Here is a 20,688-nt window from a genome sequence, read left to right as displayed (position 1 = left end):
CCCTGTATCTCTATCTGATAGTGAACTCAACTATCTAATCTAATCTAAAAGCACAACCTAATTTTCTTCCTTAGGTTTTATCTCGCCTAATTCTACTTGCCCCTGAGAAATCAGCGCCAGATACCAAATCATGACCTACCTTATCGATGCACGCTAATTATGTAGGATACGAAATGTCAAGCAGACATCCTGAGCCAAAACATTTCGATACCTAAGCCTAAAAATTACATATTTTCCACTTTTTATTTCACTAGAGGACTTATGTTCCAGGCAAAGATGAAAATAGGGTCAGTTGAAAGTTCTCCAGTACTTTACCGGACTTTTCCCCCTACACCTTTCTCCAAATGAAGGCTTGTATGAATCTAAGGTGGAAAATTTCTCCAGAGAAATTTTTATTTTAAGTTTAGGAATTTTTCAAACCAAACAATCAAATTTGATTGATATACCCTACAAACGAGACATCTTGTTTAATTGAGTCAAATTCTTAACGGCATATCCATGACTAAACAAATACTTAATGAATTCAGTTTGCAAAGATTCAGCATTTCCATCAAAAAACATGAACATAGGCATTTTATTTTCAGTAAATTTTAACTGGGTATATTTTTGCAATTTTTAGTTTATATGTATTTTACCCGTAATTTGTAACCAAGTAAATGACCATTATTCATCATGCCAAATGAATTATATTTTCATTTTTACATTGAAGCTATTAAAATAATAATCTTCATTGTGTTTTACTAAATCTCTATTGTCACTTTTTTCTATATATACTAAATACTTAACTGCCCACTCCTAGAAAATTTTTGAGACTATTCTTAATGATACCATACTTACAGCAAAAGAGTCTTAATTTTTTACTGAATTAAGTAAGGAAGCATGATCACCTGCATCAACAATGTGTTAATGTAATGTACTTAGTGGGGAGAAGTTAGTTCTAAGTTTAAACCACACTCTTTAAGTTTCAATCTTGAAAAATATGGCATCAGGTAAGGACACAATTTTTTAAAGATGCACCCATAGGCTAATTACTTCTGCAGAAGGTAACTTTAGTTTCATACTATTTTATGTATTCAGAATAGTGCTTGATTAGAAATTAATTGTTTGTATATTTGTGTGTTTCAGTGCGGATATAAAGATGGTGAAAGGATGGTTTGATAAATATTTCATATGACTTACCCATGGTGGACCTACCTATGATGGTAGAAATGGAACTTCCCTTTATCTGCTTTGGTTTACTCAAAAGAATGGAAAGGCAGAGGCATAAGCTTGCATAATGTAGATAATTTAACCAGTTGTAACGTCGGTCAGCAATCAGTTGATCGGCGCACGCCCTCAACAATTACGACATGTCAACGGAGAAAAATGAGCGAGAGGTAAAAAAAGCGGATGCTCCAGAAGCAGTATCAGTAGACGTTTTACACAATTCGGAAGTCTCACTCACAGCTTCCACATCCAAAAGTCAGCCTGACAGCTCAATGCCACACCTCTCCAGGCAGCTAGAAACAAACAAATTCAACTCGATCAAGAAACACTTCTTCGGGTGGAAGAACAAGAAACGGAAAGGGCGTGGCAAGTTAAAAGTGTGGGACAAGAATTACAACGATGATATTTTATTGAACCTCACCAAACCAGGCTTTTGGCAGACAAAAAATGGGCCTGGAACTGCCTCTGACTCTGAAGACTGTGATGAAAATGATACGCAAGGAAATGATGAAGTACGGCAACGACTACTTAATGACTCCAACAATAAGTTGGTAGAAATAGTCAAACATAACAACAATATTAAATATTATGATTGTGATATGCCTTCCTCCTCGACTGACAGCGAGACCCGAGAGGAATCTCAAAACCCAATAAAATTAACAAACGGATGTGAGCTGGAAAGGAATGAAGGCCTAGGGGACAATCTGAAGAAAGATTTCCTGCACTGTGATAAGCGGAGAAAAACAGGCCCTTGTTCTTTTAAAGAAACAGAGCAGGATGATTATTCAGTTGACAAGGATTCATGGCAGTCAGAATTGAAAACCTCAAGGTCTTTCCAAAATGTTTGTCCTCTCGATTTTACTAACAGTGGGTTGAATTTGAAACGAAATATATCGGTCGGGGACGAGATGTATTCTAAAGACACAATAGTTTGTTTAGATGACAAGCTCAGAGGCATCATACAAACGAAGGTTTTTAAAAGGCACTCCTCAGACAATTTACTAAATCCAAATTTAGTATCAATCTTATGCAATCACAGCAAGTCCAGTTCTAACCCTAGACGGAGGAGTAAAGTAGATTTTTTTCTGAAGTCCCTCCTAGCCTTAACACCTGGAAAAAAGCAAGTCTCAGGTGACGGAGAAGTCCATAAGGGCTCTGATACCAAAACCAAAAGTGAAAGACGACCTGTGCCATCGTCTCCTAATTCATTTAGTGCATCATTCAACGAATTGAACGCTGTTACGGAAAGAAGCCTGCCTCCTCAAAGTTTGTGCAAGAGTTGCTCTGACATTAACTATGTTATCTCCTCAACACCGTACTGCAAGGTTCACAGTGACAATTTTTCAAATTTAAAATTCATCGATTCAGATTGTGATAGTAGCATCCTAAATAACTCTTTGAATTCTAATTTAGACAATGCCTGCAGTGATTGTTTTTCTTTGAAGGCTTCCAGTCCTCAAAATCTTGCTCATCCGACTTTCAGTCTTGAAACAGATGACAATTTGTATCAAGTTCTTGAAAATAGTTGCTCTACGGAGAGTCTCTCTCAAAATTGCACTCAAGGCATCTCATGTACTGCCTGTGTCGAAAATTTAGGTCTTGATCAGTGTCCAGCTGCACCCAGAAAAAGTTTAGACTGTGGCAAGCCTTCTTGCAAAGCTCAGAGTGTTTGTTCATCTGAATACAGAGGCAAAAAAGCATCGCGATATCGACCTCAGTCGGTCATTTTAGCTAGCTCTTCCCTTTCCCCAGCGTCTCATCTTTCGGCTGTGAAATCTGCGCAGAATTTGTGTAATAGTCGGAGTGAGCTTTCCCTTTCTTCTGCCCATTCGCACGGGAGTGTTCTACCAATTGAGCCGACTAACAGGCTTCGAGTTCCATCCGTTGTCATATCGGGCTCAAAGTTTCTTTCCACGTGTTCGAGTCTTCTGTCAATGGCATCCTCCTCAAAGTATTCGATTAGTTCATCAGCTGCATTCATTCCCGTTAAAGGGAAGAATGTGGTGACTGTGCTGTGTAAAGTGTGCTTAAACGAAGTGGAGCTAAAGGATTCCTGGACTTTACAGCAATGCAACTGTACATACTGTGTTTCGGTGAGTTTCTTAATTTTATTTTCTTTTAGTAGGTATATACTCACTTTGACTAAGTGTAAAAATGTGTTTCAATGAGTGTCCCAAAGACGAAAAGCATTCAGTCTGATTTTTTTTTTTTACTTGGTGGTTTTTAATATTACTTTCCGAGTTTTGCACTGAAAATTTTGATGGCAAAAGTGCAAAACCGCGTATCTCTGTTCACAATGTTGCAGACTTCCTGTTATACTTTTTTTCCCTATGGATAACTAGTCAACCTAATTTCTTAATAACTTCCTTGATTTTTCTTCTCAGTAAGAAAAATATTAATTTTCTGCAGGGCCGGATTAAGGGGGTGGCCACATGGGCCGCGGCCCATGGCGGCAAATCTAAAGGGGGCGGCAAATTTTGCAAATTTTTTTAAATGTGGGTATGAAAAAAATTCGGATTCAGAAATAAACATTACACACGAAAAAAGGCGACAAAATCTCTAATTTTCTGATAGTATAGTAATTTCTACTTTGGTCGTCTTTTAGTGATACAAGAGACAGCACCTTTAATTAGTCGAGTTAAGAGAGAAACCAAACACGCAATTTGGCCTGGAACTGCGCGACTTACCTAGAGAGAAATGATGACGAGGACTTGAGATGAAAAGGAGAAGCCCTCGGCGCGGCGATCGGCATGTAACACATATTAGCGCCTACAAGACTGCATGAATACCTCACGCATTGCGGCAAATACAGTGCGATCAGCGTGAGACGCATAGCGCCTACAAGACTGCGTGAATACTTCACGCATTGCGTCAAACACAGTGCGGTCTGCGAGGCGCGGCGGCGGAAGCTAAAATCATTAATCCACATTTATGTTTGTTCTTTAATAATTTTTTCGTTCATTTCTTATGAATAGAAGGTCTTGTCCACACAGAGATAGGTTTACGAAACTTAACTTTCGCGCAAAGTTCCGTGAACTTTTGCTAGTAGTGTTGACAGGGCTTTCCTCAAAAATGTATTCAACACTAGTAAACGCGTTTTATGCACCCCTCCCCCGTTGGCATGTTCATTTGATGGTTTTCGTTGATGTTTCAAAACGAATGAGAAGGGGGTGGCAAAATACTAGCGGTCCATGGGCGACAAAATACTAGCGGCCCATGGGCGGCAATTAGGTAAATCCGGCCCTGATTTTCTGTACACATGTCTAGGTACAACGTTAGCTTGTTCCTCTACTAAAACAGGGGCAGAAATTTTGAAACATTGCAACCGAGATACGTGGTTTCGCACTTTGACCATCGACATGGGAAAAAGTCTGCATGGCTCAATTTTATGGCTTGCCGCCCTCAGCTCCATGAAAGTTATGTAGATGAAAACTATGTTCCAGAGAGAGTGATGGGGGCTTCTGATGTTTCTAAGAATGCTGTTTCTTTCCAGCAAATTTGACTTACAACCATATCGTAAAATTGTATTGGTGTGCCTAACAAAAAAAAAAAAAAAAAAAAAGCGAATTCCGAAGGCAGGGGCCGCAACTCAAATGTAAGGACGGCAAGGTTGTTACACACAATTAAAAAAATCGAAGCATTATTCGGTAAATTGACAATGTTGCAATAAAAATCAGTAACAAGTAAGTACTTTATTTCAGCAGCGCAACGGGAATTAAGGTATGGTGAAGGTAACAAAAACAAGCAAAGCGGCCTTAGTTAGTGGTGAATACGACAAGCACTACACTTTCAATTTAACTCCTGAATGCATCTATTCGGGCTCCGCGAATGTCCGTGTTGCATACTCACAGAAGTGAAGGCGTTTTGACTGTTCAGGCACTCCCCGCTTCATTCGCGACACTTGGCGCCAACGGCGAGCCATACTGGGAGGATCAAAAATGGTAGAGCTCTAACAATTCTCTGCTAATATAGGGGTCCGTTTCAGATTACTTTTCCTCTTTTGTACAGCAAAAGAGGAAAAGTAATCTGAAAAAGGCTCTGCATAGATATCTCCCAGACTTTAGCTCGGATTGTTGCGTACAATCGTAAGATGTGCTGAACATGTTTTGTAAAGCACCTATGTTGCCCAAGGAATGTCTTTGAATCGTAAATGAAAAATTGAAGGCTCTGTCGTTTTTGATCCTCGCAGTCAAGCACGCAGCGACGCAACACTATGAAACGAGCCTCTCAAGAGAGGTTGGACACGAAATTTTCGACGTAAACTCCAATTTTTTATGTCAGTTGCGTCACATTATGAATTTTATGGGATGCTACTTGAGGGAAATTTTACGCGAAAATCAATGTAACCACTTCTAACACCTATTAGTTCTGTATTAAAATAGGCATGAGCCGTTAATGCTTCCAAATTTTGACTGCGACTCGCATCACCGAGCGCCGCCGTACAGTGGATCGAGTCAGTACGAGAGGTCGGACAAAATTCGGAAACTTTAAACTCTTATAACTCCGTTCATATAAAATTTTGAGGTTCTAAAAGTGGTTTCATTGATTTCCTCATATAATTTTGTTCTATGCGCACTCGTAGAAATTTCAAATGTGATGGAATAAACATCAAAATTTGCAGTTTTAGTCAGAAATTTTATGTCCGACCTCTCTAATTGACTCGATCCACTGTGCGCCGCTGCGCTGGTTTGGTGGTTGGTGTCTCAAGAGTCAAAACGTCTCCCCTCCGTGCGTATGCAACACAGACATCCATAGAGCTCCAATAGGGAGGGTATGGATTCGATCGACATGAATCGATCGAAAAACGAAAACGAGAGCCGGTCGACGTGATTCCATCGACACCGATTCGATCGATTTACAGGTTTGTCGATCGATTCAAGGGTTTGTTGATCGACTCACGGGTTTGTCGATCGATTCACGGGTTTGTCGGTCAATTCACGGATTTGTCGATCGATTCACGGATTTGTCGATCCACTTACGGGTTTGTCGATCGATTCACAGGTTTGTCGATCGAGTCAAGGGTTTGTTTATCGATCCAAGGATTTGTTGATCGATTGAAGGGTTTGTTGATCGACTCACGGGTTTGTCGATCGACTCACGGGTTTGTCGATCGATTCACGGGTTTGTCGGTCAATTTACCTACGGATCAGTCGATCGATTCACGGATTTGTCGATCCACTCACGGGTTTGTCGATCGATGCACGGCTTTGTCGATCCACTCCCGGGCTTGTCGATCGATTCACGGGTTTGTCAATCGATTCACGACTGTCGATCAAATCCGTGTCGATGGAATCACGTCGATCGGTTCAAGTTTTGATTTTTCGATTGATTCACCTCGATCTACTCACGTTTTTGTTTTTCGAGCGAATCCATAGCCTCAATGAGCAGAAACCGTGTCTTCATCCAGGTGAGGTGAGGCCTCCTTCCCAGCCGGGATTTTTTGCCCGGAGAGTGAGTCCGCGTTTTCCATTTCCGCCGCTTTGCCATAATCGGGAAGCCGCGGGTTCCACTGCCGCGCCGCCGTCCGGAGCACACTTCCGGGTTTACTCGGCGGCTTTGCCGTGTTGCAATCCCCGTTTCTTTCATTTTCCAAAAATTTGGAGATGAGCCATGGGCATGGTACAAGAGAGTGTTGGACGGGGCTCACGAGTTGAAGAACGTGGAGATCGATCTCCTCGACTTCGTCGTCGCCGCTGACGTCACTGGCGCCTTATAATGGAGATGTTGCATGTGTGAGGAATTTGCGATTTGACTGTTGATTCTTATGTAAAAGTTTGCGAGAAACACAATGGTGACACTGGTTTTCTCTGAAATCATCTTCCAAGCTCAAAAAAAGCTCTCAAGTTGAGGCCAAAATGGAGGGGATATCCAACCGCTATCCTGAGAGTCCACCTCTACACCCAGACAAACTCTCCATGCAAAGATAGGGAGCAAATACGTAGACAGGGCTGCCACTTTATTTGAGGACTCCAAAACTGAAAACACGGCAACCACTGCTAATGTATTTGCTCCCTATCTTTGCATGGAGAGTTTGTTTTGATGTAGAGGTGGACTCTCAGGGTAGGGTGGGATATCCCCACCATTTTGGCCTCAACCTGAGAGTTTTTTTGAGCTTAGGAGTTGATTTCAGAGAAAACCAGTGTCATCCTTTGTGTTCTCGCGAACTTTTACTTAAGAATTAACAGTCAAATCGCAAATTCTTTACACATGCAACATCTCCATTGCAGCTGCAGAAGCAATCTGCGCGATCTGGTATTAATGCGCCTTCATTTCTGTGCGATGCCTCCCGCACTACCGCGAAGTTGATTTAGTTGCGTGACCTAATCTAACCTAACTCCGCAGTAGTGTGGTTTTGACCACACAAGACGTGGACAAGACTAACCGCTGTATAATTGCACTAAGTAGAACGGACCAGTTGACAAGAGGGTGTAAAACACCTAAAGTTCTTAATTTAGAAAAAAATTACGTTTTAAAACAATCGTAAATATGCGTGAAAAAAATTGAATATAGCGTCTGCTTCTTTAGGTAAGGTTCTTCACATCAGGTTTTTTTGGATGTTTTTCCGGCCAAACCTGATTGCGACGACGAGAGAAAATATCGCCCTCAGACTCTGTCAATTTTAAAATCCATGATTTTTGGACTTTGCAAACGGTATCCATTTTGTTTTTAGGCTGAATTTTTTCAACCTTTTGGCGGTTTAGTCTGAAACTAGAAGAAGAAATCAGCGATGATTGTGAGTGTTGGACCTATTTTTGAAATTTGTCCCCAAAGTTGGTCAGTCATTTTCATGGACCACATATTGGAATGCGCTTGCGATGTAACCTGTCCGTAATCCAGACAGTTGATTGTTTCTCTCGTCGGTTCTTCTCGATCCATTTTTGCATCCGTAAGCTTTAGTGAAGTATGAATGTTTTTTTCCGACGGTGTGTGGCTACGTGTTTGCGTCGGTGGGTTCTAGTTCCACTTTTCAAGCATCAATGCAAAACGTGCTACTTCCAAGGAGCTTTGCTCTTTTCTTATTTGTTGTTTATAGCTATCATTAGCAATTAGCATGTACAAGACAATTCGTTCGCATCAGACTGAAACCTGTTTATTCCCGAAGAAAGATCAATGGGGACGGTCTCTTCATTCTGTATGAGGTAACGAAGCGAAGTCGTTTCCTGATCATGATACATACATCTCCTTTCTCCCCGAAATGTCCGTATACTTATTCTAGGTGATTTTTCCTCTAAGTGACTGCACGGCTCCTTCAACTAACGATGAGGTGCAGAAACAACTTAACCTCACTTAATGCAATTTACACTGGATTTGTAATTAAATCGGTGTCTGCTAGACGGGCGTAAGTTCAGAAAGTCATGAGCTCCAGCGTCCTCCGTAATAAACAAAAGCGAGAGGTCATGAGTTTTTGGACTTACGCCTGTCTAGGAGACACCGATTCAATTCTGATCGCTCGTCTACTCCGTGAGCTAGACTCGAACCTGCTCTCGACCTAGCGCTCGGTGCCCCGTTGAATTTTGTGCGACACTTCCAAGGCCGGGCGTTGCCGGTTGGAGCATATTTCTGAATTTCCATTTTACAAAGAAGAGCGCACGGTCTCGGAAACTGGTATAGCTCCGTGACAAGCCTGTCGATTGGAGAGGACAAAAAATTAGCACCTCGAAAAAAATTAGACGGTTCAGGTAATTGGTGACGTCACGGTCGGAACTATATCTCGTGTGGCACACGCGCTCGGACGCTAGATAGGTACCCTCGAGACTTCATAATTTCCTAGGAGACTCGGTACGGTCGCGCTGTCGCGATTGTCCAACATCGCGAATAGTAAGCAAATATCTTGTTCAAATTGCTGAGTATGAGATGTAGGTTTATCTTAAGTCCGTGTTTTTTCTTCTTTTTCTCTAACACACGCCATTTTTCAAAATGCAAAGAGTTTTACGTTACGCTTATTTTTTTCCAATCCGTAAAAATTGACGAAGGCAGGATTTTTCGTTTTTGTTTTCTTTAATTTTTTCTCTTGCTTCCTTTTTTTCTTATTTTCTTTGAAAATTATTTGGGAAAAATAGTCGTATATGTCAAATATTTTTTTAGATACGAGTATGAAACCCGGAGTGGCATGAAACAAAAATTTTCCTTGAAATATTCCGTGGAATTTCACGAGGTTGTGAACGTTTTGAATCACATGAAACATTTACCTCAGAGACGAAGTATACATCCCTCTCCTTTTCTTTCGAAGGGCGATTTGATCTCGGTCAATATTGAACACCGAGAGTTGCTGTTCGGACAGATTTTATTAATTTTAGCTAATTTACAAGAATCGACCATCAAACCCCGATTCCGTGACCCGCGCAACTGAGTCATCGCTGCAGATCGAGAATCGATTCTTTACCATAGGTTCAAATGGCATAACAATCGATTTATCGCAATTCACGCCACGCCACTGGTTGCAATGGAATTCGATTACTCAAACCGTGCTCCAGAGACTAATCCTCGCACTACGCATCTTCACCTCGGAAAATAGATTTTCTTCCTCACCTCAAAAGTGGACGGAAATAGAAAGGTTGATCGAGACATTCGTCACACTCTGTCAGTAAAATTTGGTGAATTGCGGAAACTGCGCCTCTCCCATTGTTTTTTTCTATTACCTGTGTTGTCTTTTCACTCATTCTCTGCTCGTCGATTAAATGAGCACCCTGTGTTGACGAAAGGGATGAGACAGGATGACTCTTACCGACCTATCGCGCGAAGGGAACACAACAGGCGTTTCCAAAGCACGCCAATTCTAGTGAGAAGCACCTGACGAACCCTCTTTCATTTTTAATGGAATCCAAATATTTGGGCGTTAGCGGCAGACAGCCATCGCCGCGCGGTTACTCAGAAATTTTCCAGTCCTCGCTAGGTGAAGTTCGCCTCGAGTGGGCCAGAGAAAAGAACGGTTCCATCCACTATGCTGCCGTGCTAAGGAAAAACACCGTATGAACCTTCAGGCGTTTCCGAATTTCCTTTGAGAAAACACGAATTTCCTGGTAAACTTGTGAAAATTTTCCCGGCGATTTTTCAGATAATTTTGTGCGCAATTTCACGTGAGATTCCTGAAAATTTCAAGGAAAAATATTCATAACATTTCGTAAAAATAACCATTTTATCGAAGGAAATTTGGCAACTCTCGAATGTTCATACGTCGTTCGTCCTCAGCACGGCAGAATGTATGAGCGACTTGAGCGAGGCTTCGGTATCAGTTCGTAAATACAGTTGTAAGCACTGAAATTTCCCTCTTGAATGAACAAGAAGAATCGCGATTTTCACATTCAGCCGGTATGTTATTCACACGGGTTTAGCAATAGAGGCTAGCCCATTGAAACCTGGTGCCTCATTGCCTTCCCACCCCCCAGAAAATTTGTGACCGTAAGTAGTTGCTGAAGACCAGTATTGTGAGAGATACTTGGGGATTCGAGATTGCGGGGAAACGCCCGGGTAGTTACCGTAGCACCCGCGTAAGTACTCACGATTTAAAAAAAAAATACATTAGAGGATTCTGCATCAATGACCAGAATGACCACTTTCCCCTGTACTACCTAAAAAAAGACATTTTTCTAACTTTATTCACCACACAATCTGTAAACTCGGACGGAGAATTTGCAGATGTCTGAAATTTGATGCATTTTATGATTAAGTGGACAGACTGAATTGAGCTCTAGAATATCCTTGGTTTCTGAAGTAGACAATCATTGGCCATCAAATGGACTAGTCTGCCAAAATTAATGTTACATTAAATAGACCGCGTTAAACAGAAAGGAACCAAGCCACATCAGCTATTGCTTTTAATTGGCTAATTCAATTTTTTACATGAAAACAGTTGTGCGGATTTTCGTGCAAATTTCAGTGAATTTTCTCCATAGTACGAAGCAAATTCTGTAACATTTTCAAAGGGATCCGCTCAAACGCCTTCTCGTAAAAAAATAAATTGCCCAGTTAAAATTGGCAATAGCTGATGTGGCTTGGTTCCTCTCTGTTAAACGCGGTCCAAATAGAAAATACCACCTGATGGCGTGTTTACTAGCAGGGCCGGATTTACTTACTTGCCGCCCCCTTCTCATTCGTTTTGAAACATCAATAAAAACCATCAAGTGAACGTGCCGGAGGGAGAGAGGCTTATAAGACGCGTTTACTCGTGTTGGTCACATTTTTTGCGAAAGCCCTGTCAACACTACTAGCAAAAGTTCACGGAACTTGGCGCGAAAGTTAAGTTCCGTAAACCTATCTCTGTATGGACAAGGCCCTCCATTTATAAAAAATGAACCGAAAAATTATGAAAGAACAAACATAAATGTGGTTTAGTAATTTTAACTTCCGCCACCGCGACAACCGCACTGTGTTTGGCGCAATGCGTGAAGTATTCATGTAGTCTTGTAGGCGCTATGCGTTTCACGCCGGCCGCTGCTGCACGCACTGTGTTTGACGCAATGTGTGAAGTATCCATTCAGTCTTGTAGGCGCTATGCGTTTCACGCTGCCCGCTGCTGATTGCAGCGACCGCACTGTCTTTGGCGCAATGCGTGAAGTATTCATGCAGTCTTGTAGGCGCTATTATGTGTTTCATGCCGACCGCCGCGCCGAGGATTTCTCCTTTTATCTCACGTTTTCGTCATCATTGCTCTCTGCGCCGCGCCGTTCCAGGCCAAATTCCCTGTTCGGTTTCTCTCTTAGTCTTAAGTCGACTAATTAAAGGTGCATGCTGTCTATTATATCACAAAAGGACGACAAAATTAGAGATATACTCTCAGGAAATGAGAGATTTTGTCGCCTTTTCTCGTTCGTATTTTTTTTTTTTTTTTTCCTGAATCCGAGTTTTCTTTATAGCTACATTTAAAAAAATTGCAAAATTTGCCGCCCCCTGAATTTGCCGCCATGGGCCGCGGCCCATGTGGCCACCCCCTTATTCCGGCCCTGGAAATCTGGAATTTTCGAGAAGCAAGGTGGATTTTTCGGAACCCCAGATGAAGATTCACCTTAAGAAGCTCTTGGGAGTCACGTACCCGAGATTTTTGCAAAGAAAATAATGTTTTAAGCGAAATTGCGCGGACGAAGAAGCATCGTTTTCGCTCGGCGATTAGTAAATTGCTTCGGAATTTCGCGCGTCGCAGCCAACGTGTAACGGAATCGTGTAGCTTATCTGCTTCGACGACGCTTACTCACAGGTGTCACCGTCAACCTCCCCCTTCCATTCGTACGTTTGCAACCTATTCGCACCCTCGAAAATCCCTCCCCTAGTCTCCCTCCGCGGAATTTAGGGTCGCCAGGTCGTTGCTCCTTGTTTTAAGCTTCATCAACATAATGGGGATTTGCGACTGTTCCGAAGGGCGCGACTGAGGTCTTGAAGGTTTCAATACGTGTAAAAATGTTTTTTCGGTCTTAAAACAACTCTGTCTACTTCAGAAGTTTTCTGAATGAAAACGTATTTACGTACGTATTTTCTGAACGTATTTATGACAAAATGGGCTTACGAATATCAAAAGACATCGACTGCATATTCTAATTCTATGGATTTGTAAACTTCTCATACGCAGCTCCTTTGGATTTAGTTCGTTTGCACCTAGTTCATTTTTGTGTAAATATGTCCAAATGCGGATTGAAAGCTTAAATATCACGTATTCTGAGGATTTTTAACAAAGCATCTCTCTTCGTCAAACTTATGTTCTATCCTCTTTAAAATTTTTATATTTATCTCGTGATAACCAACGAAAGTCCTTTGTTAACTAAAAGTGTGATGGAGAAGAAAAACCAATGGAAAAATGTCACATCGGAAAGTAGCACCATTCAACCTATTATGTAGTAACCAATGGAATAACTGATGATTGATGCATGCCGGTTGATGTGACATTCCTCAACAACCCCCCCCCCCCCCCCCAGCTCTACAAGCATTCAAAACTTGCCGCTGAGTTTTTTTTTTCGGGACTTGGGATTTCGCTCCTGTAGTCTAGTTGCTATGGAACTCGATTACTCAAACCGTGCTCCAGAGGCTAATCCTCGCTGCACGCATCTCCACCTCGGAAAATGGATTTTCCTTCTCACCTCAAAAGTGGACGGAAATCGGAAAAAAACCGCGGTGGCGCTCCGGCGTAAAGAACCCCCGCGCCAACGTCCAGTACGCTCACAATAGAACAAAAGAAACAATTATTTCGCAGCGCGCACCTTGCTAACCTTTACGCCGAACGCTCGTCAGCGTTGCCGAGTATGTGATCAAGTTCGCCTACTTCACGTTGCCTCCACGGAAGTTCCGAGCCCGATCTGGCGGCAACGCGCCTCACAGACCGCAATTTTGTTTTGATAATGCTGCGATTGTTTTCGGGACCTTGCGCGATCTGCCATAGCAAGTATTACCTCTATGTTCGACTGAAGTCCATTTTGTCGCGGGAGCTGTATCGAGGAGCAGACGGAGGCATAGCGTATTGCACCGATAACCAAGACCTTGCCCGTCGGCCCTGACGGAATCGTGGGAGAGGCGGGGGTAATAAGGATGAACTAGATCATAACTAAATAGGCCGACAATGAGTACATTAAAAGGAGGAACTGCAGAAACACGAATCTTCGACGGTGGCGTCCGCTGCTATACGTCAGGAGCTGATTTTTTAAGCGTGCCAGTAGGGCTCGCTTTTTTTATCCTTCAGTTGGTGCTTAATAAAGATGTTGTTTGTGTGAGGGATTTGCGATTTGACTGTTGTTTCTTATGTAAAAGTTCGCGAGAAACACGATGGTGCCACTGGTTTTCTGGCCTCACTTTGAGAGCTTTTTTGAGCTTGGGAAATGATTTCAGAGAAAACCAGTGGCACCATCGTGTTTCTCGCGAACTTTTACATAAGAAAGAACAGTCAAATCGCAAATCTCTCACACATGCAACATCTCCATTGAGGCGTTTGGTGCAGAAAGGGTATTTCTTGGTTGCGGTATTTAAGAATCTCCATTGCTAGTTTATATTTTAAAGAGGGAACCAGGGGTGCGGAAACTTCCAAGGGTCCCCCCCAAAATAAATTTAGGTTCCCTCATTTTAAGTTTTCGCAGAATTTTGACCGACCTATAAAATAGCGCGGTCGACAGTTGGGCTTCCTCAAAACAGCGCGGTCAACAGTTCGGTTCCCCCCAAAACAGCGCGCTTGAATGTTTTGTTCCCCAAAACAGCGCACATGACAAACAGCAATTCTGCGACTGAGACATCGCAACTACAACATGCCCTTTCTGCATACAGCGCTTCGAACACCGATGTATTTCTCGACAAGCTCGGTTTTTACCGGAAAATTCGGCATCGTCTTAAAAATGAGAAAATAGGATTGGTGGAGTGTGCTTGTATTTCTTTCACTCATTGGTAGTTTTGTGGACAGGAATAAGATTCCAAAATTTCGTCCTTTCTTAAATTCTATCCCTTAGAGGTCACAATGGAATGGAAGTTCTAGACTGCTTTTTAGAGCCAGTCTTCCTCTGGAAACGATTGATTTTGTAGCAATTAGCTCGGTGAATTTTGTCAATGATTTTGAAGTTTTTCTTCCCAGCTCACATTCATTTGAACGCACGCTATCACCTCGCTGCGCGTGTCAGTAAATCGCACTTTTAGCGTTTGTGTATTCGTCCATTATTTAGACACAAAGCAAACGATGCAATAGCACGAAATGTGGCAATTTACAAGAAATGGGTAATCAACGAAAAAAAATGGAGAGAAGTTTCAAAATCGGGACTTGGAGTCGTTTATACGGAAAAATAAGGTGGGGTTTAACATGCCACTATAGGTCCCCATTTTCTCAAAACGTCATATCTACCCCTCTCTTCTCTTCTCGTCAAAAAATGGAGAGAAGTTTCAAAATCCGGGACGTTTTGGGGTCATAAACATGGAAAAAAAGAGGTAGGGTTCAAGTGCCAACTCGGACGTTTCCATTTTTTTTTTTTTTTTTTTTTTTGTAGTAGTAATAAATTAAGTTACTAACTCAAATGTTGCAGCACTACTCCAACTTAAGTTACGGTATACCAATATTAATTCGAAATGTCCATAGCGTCCGATAAATTAGGGTAGGACTGCAATTTTAGTTTTTTTTCGTGCAACATAACCGTTCTGCTAACATTTTTCGGTTATAGGGTATACTCTGTTATCCAGGACTTGTTTTATGTAGATTTTAACTTTCATCTTAATTTTCTTCTCATTTTATTCGGTTGGAAAAGAGGTTGTTGGGACTCCGAGTTGTCCTGAGCCTAACTTTTTAAACTTCTCAATTTTCTAGCCTCTTGGTCACTCATTATTTTGCTGAGTGATTCATATTCCATGTTCAAAAGAAGGCTTGAGCTCTTTTTGCGTGAGGTCCCCCGCATCCAGGATTGTAGCTCGAGCCAGAATGAAAACCATCTGGCAATGGCGTGGCGTGCTTTGCGATATATCGATTGATCGGTCATTTAAACCTGTAGAAAAGTATCGATAAATAGGGTGTTCGCAGCGAACTCCTTGAGAATCGATTATTTACCACAGCTTCAAATGGGGAAATATCGATAGATCGCAAAGCACGCTACGTCACTGCGGGCGCGGATGTGCTTGATAGGTTTTGGCCCAGTGGTTTGTCCTGCCTTGCGATGGATCGATTGTAAATCTCCCATTTACACCCTTGGGAAAGGATGAATTTCGATTAATCGATTCTTAACCATATATTTAAATGGGAAGTGTATCGATAACTCGGCCATGATTCACGCTTCGCGTCTGATGATGGCCCTGACTTGCACTCGTTGTGCTGGGGCAGACTCCTCTGCCTCACAATCAGAGCGGCCTCCTTCTCTTTCCGCGTGACCCATTCAAGTCGCCCGCCCCCGAGCATGAGTATGAGTATGATAAAACTACCATTGATGCACTCCAGTGCTATCATGCACCGAATGTAGGAAACGACACAGCCTTCCCAGTTTGAAGCCGGAACAAGAAATACGAAATTATCAGTTCTTTAACGTTAAACAGGGTTGCCACAGTTGTCACAGTCAGGGAAAACCGGGAAATGTCAGGGAATTTTTAAAGTCAGGGAAAATGACGAAAATTACAAAAATGTCGAGGGAAATGTGTTAATTCACCTTTGTTTGCTTTCTAGAATGGGATTGAGGTTTCGAACAACAAATTTTAAACTGTTTTAAATAATGTCCTCTTAACCATCTGTCATATCTTCAGATGTCAGGAAATTTTACCAAAATGTGTCAGGGAATTTCATTTTCTAAATTCTGTGGCAACCCTGGTCAAGAAATCCTCTTAAGAAAGAAGAATATGAATACTGCAATGAAATAAGTATCGCTCAGCATTGCCGAATTTTAGTTTATCAAGAACTCAACATTTTGTGGCGATATCAGTCCAATGCCAATGTAGGTAACAGGAGCATATTTTGTTTTTTTGTTTCGACCAAGTTTGCCCAGGAATCATCGTCGATCAGTGTCATAATTTTTGAGAATTTGTGTTCAGAAAAATTCTCTGTGAAACCTAAATCGCACTTCAGGCTCCTGTATACAAAATGAGTTTCTCTGCGTAAGGGGAAAATTAGTCAGCCGCCTGAACGTCCCTCTTGAGACTAAACATGTTTCAAATCGAGTTCAATTATTTGTTTCCTTGCAGGATTGTCATATTAATCCCATAATTTTCGGGGGGGGGGGGGGGGATAACAATTACTCTTCGTATTCTCCAGTAACGTAACTTCACCAAAACCGGGGGGGGGGGGGGGGGCGGCGGCAAGTGACCTGACTGGACCCCTAACATGATTCGTAAGTTAAGGGAAAAAATCAAGTTTTCAGCAATTCGATCAATTTTTCTCCTTTATTTATACCTTTTGAAACGTGGGGAGGGGGGGATTGTCCCCTCCCCCCCCCCTCTAAATGACGCCACTAGTACATATTCTCCTTCATTGTTTAGGTTTCCAATTTTTTACGTTGTTCTTTTTTATTTCTTACAGGTAAGCAAGTTTCACTCATCAACTTAATTGGTGGTTTTCAAATTAGAGCCTGTGCTGTAAGTACCTCTTTTTCTTTCGCAAATACCATTCGTCGCGGGCATTCCTTTTTTTCACGATGGAGTGACTCCATTAAAAGTCGAAACTCTTCTTAGGTAGCACATGTCCCCCGCTGTGCACCCCCTCTTTGAAAGAATGCTTACTTTACTTGCCTCCCCATCGAATTTTCCCCAGCTCCGAGCGCTCAAAAGCGGCAGGAATGGGGAATCGCCTCTCGTGAGTTCGCAAGAGGAAGCAGGTGACGCGCTGACGCGGGTTTCAATTCCGGCCGCGCGCCGCGCGGACTTAAGCCGCTCCTCCACCGTCAGCTTGCGACGCGAACTCGATCGCGCCAAGTCAACTAGAGCGGCGGTTGCGATTAGAGTCCCTTTATACCGAGAGTAAAGACAATACGAATCCATCTCTGATCGGTTCCCGTATTTTAGGCCTCCACTCTGTCACAAACGGGAATAAAGATTACATTTTCACCAAGTACAACTGCTAGGAAAATTGTGCCGATTATTGATTGGCCTACTCTGAAAATAAGTATCAAATTCTCAACTATACTTCTGGCTGACTTTGGCGCCAGTAATACGTAGAGTCCCTTTATACCCAGAGTTAAGACAACTCGATTATCAGCTGACTGGCAGCCGGCCTTGGCTGGCCATGGAGGCCGAAACGAGTGCACCCGAACGAACGATATTGAGGGAAAAGGATCAGGAATCCTGCGATGTCTGTCACACTAAAACAACAACATCAACAAATTGATCAATTAAAAAGAAAATGAGATTGGTTTGTGAATAATTTCTTAATCTATTTTCATTTTGGACCAATGGAAATAACAATTTACTCTTGATAAACCACAATTAGGTAATATTTTCATTATTCTTGTTCACATTCGAGGTACCGCCATCTTGGTGCACTCGTTTCGGCCTCCATGAGCGAGAACCAATCAGAATTGGATTTTTTTTTAGGCCACTTTCAGCCCAACCAAAAGTGAGTTGTCTTAACTCTGGGTATAAAGGGACTCTAGTAATACGAGTAGTTGCACTAGCCAGAAGTATGGTTGATCCAACCGCACTTTCTGCAAACCTAACCGTACCTCTGACTGGTGCAACGACTCTAATACCTGGCGCCAAAATCAGCGAGGAGCGCAGTTAGGATTGTGACACTTTTTTTCCGTGTACGACTTTTAGCCTATCATGAACACAACGATCTAGCAACTATATGGATAGGGTGATTCTATACTACGCCAACGGTGAATATTGTAACGCACTTGGAGCAGCAATTTTATATCAAATTCAGATGCAACTGTTGAAAACTTTGTATCTAGATATGAAATTTAGTTATTCCGTAAGCGAGTTTACGATGAAAATTTCAACGCTAAATCATTTATTGTAAAAACTCCCATAAGATCCGATGATTGAGGTTATAACGAGAATAGCAATTAGACAGTTCCAGTCCCCGCCCGCCTATCGAACGACCACTCCATGTGTTTAACGTCTTTTCGTAGGCCACCGCCATTCTACAGTTTCTATATCGTTGCATGAACATGATGCCCGTACGGACGTGAATAAACAAACGTCCCTATTGGTCGATAGGCTCCAAAGTTTTGCCAACCTATTAAATCAGGGAAAAATCAGGAAATGAGTATGATCAAAAATTCTTGACACCATGTCACATAAAGGTACTCTTTTTCCACCGACAAGGCGACTCGCGTCGCTTACGCATGTGGCAATGGGTGGATTTGAAATTATTTGCGCGGTCAACTTTGCGTCGCGCGCTATTTGTGGGAGTGTACCTTCAGGAAGATCACGGCCAGCGACGACGCGTCAACGAACGAAAGCTCTCACTGGCTGCGGCGACGAGCCGCCGTTTAAAAACCCCACCGCATCGTTGTCAAATTAATGAGAAATTCACTGTTTTATTTGCCCCAGCAGGAAAAAAAAAACATTTTATGTAGCTTATACACAGACGAGATATCTCACTATGATTTGCCTTCACGAGTAGGTATTCATGTAAACATTGTCTGTTCTCCTCTGCCAAATTTTGGTCAATATCTCAAATTTAGGTCGATGATAAGAGATTACAGTAAGTCTCTGTTAACTGTCGTGTCTGCAACTGTAGGTGATATGGACAAATTTAGACTGCGAAATCCTGAAACATGGCCAGAAAACTTGATCAGAAGAACATATTGTTTCGAGGGAAAAGTATAGATAAGTAAATAAATGGCAGAGGCGTACACTATAGCTGTGGAAAGATGAATTAAATTTTGACCCCCGATGAATAAACTTATCCTTTAAAAAAAATTGGAAAGGGACGGTACATGTTCTAAAGGACTTGTCTGGCACAGGGGTGCAATTAACTGTTCTAGGCGTCCGCAATTTTCTGCAACGCGCTGGGTTTTCGCCAAAAAGTCAACAAAACATTCTGATCAAAATTATTACATGTATAAATTGTCGGATAATTTTAGCATGTGTGCAAAGTCGCATTGTTTCTCAAGAGTTCCTGAAAATCTACAAAATCTTCATACAACAAGCAAAACAGTTTTTGTGTCTCTTTCGTACTTAGCCGTCACAATTTTTAGGATTTTTCGACAATTTGAAAGCGACCGCTCGCTCGAAAACAATTTTGACCTATAAACGCGACACATTTTGTCAACGTAAAAAAGGTGGTTTCATTTTGAGACTGTGACACCTCCTTGATACGCAGAGACTGGGAAAGTCATTTCACGAAAAGCGCACCGAGTCAATTCGAGTACTTTCTGCAGTTCGGAACTACAATTTCTGTCTCGGAGAAACAACGTATGTACCAATTGTAACATTACAGGGTGTCTAGCGACCAGGACAACCTGGAAACCGGGAAATGTCAGGGAATTTATTTTTGTGTCAAGGAAATCAGAGAAAACGCCGGGAAATCCACAAAAATTTGGCATGTCAGGGACTTTTATTTTGGAAGCAATTTTCGTGTAAGGGAAACGTCACTCAGGGAAATCGGAAAACACGAATTTTTCGGGAAATGTTTAATGAATTTTACTCTCACGGAGATTTATTAGTTATACTTTATATTCCTACAACATGAAATATTCTCACTTACTTGTAATCAGTTCAACCGTGTGGAAAAATCTTCCTTTTTGTCAGGAAAATGTCAGGGAATTATTTTTTCCGTCTGTCAGAGAATTTCTTATTTCCCCCTTCGGTTTTTTGGCCGTTTTTGTCGGGAAATCAGGGAAATTTAATGAATTTGTTTTGAAAATTACTAGACACCCTGCCCTAGTTTCCTCCCGTCCGTAAAAGCACCTACGGACGATCCAGAAATTGTAGTTCCTGATAATTGCAAAATAAAGTCCAATTTATCTTTTTCGTATCGAAGACCCCTTTGAAACGTAGCCACTGGGCCTACTCAGTCCATGATCTAATCACCAGGCAGTGTTTCAACAGTGAAACTAGTTAATCGTATTTTTCTGGAATTTTGAAAAATTGCATTACATTTTTTCAATT

General features: G+C 41.9%; 1 protein-coding gene across 1 annotated transcript in view; it reads left to right on the top strand.

The window, feature by feature from the left end:
• LOC109033695 (uncharacterized) overlaps positions 1-20,688 on the top strand; it is a 79,489-nt gene that overhangs the window by 654 nt on the left and 58,147 nt on the right. Inside the window, exon 2 of the mRNA XM_019046414.2 lies at positions 1,126-3,299. Coding sequence (XP_018901959.2) covers positions 1,350-3,299 — 1,950 coding nt within the window. The 5' untranslated portion in view covers positions 1,126-1,349. The remainder of the gene's footprint in view (positions 1-1,125; positions 3,300-20,688) is intronic.

This window comes from Bemisia tabaci, chromosome 2 (genome assembly GCF_918797505.1).
Source record: "Bemisia tabaci chromosome 2, PGI_BMITA_v3".
In the NCBI taxonomy this organism is placed as follows: Eukaryota; Metazoa; Arthropoda; class Insecta; order Hemiptera; family Aleyrodidae; genus Bemisia; species Bemisia tabaci.
This window is presented reverse-complemented; position numbering and strand designations above follow the sequence as displayed.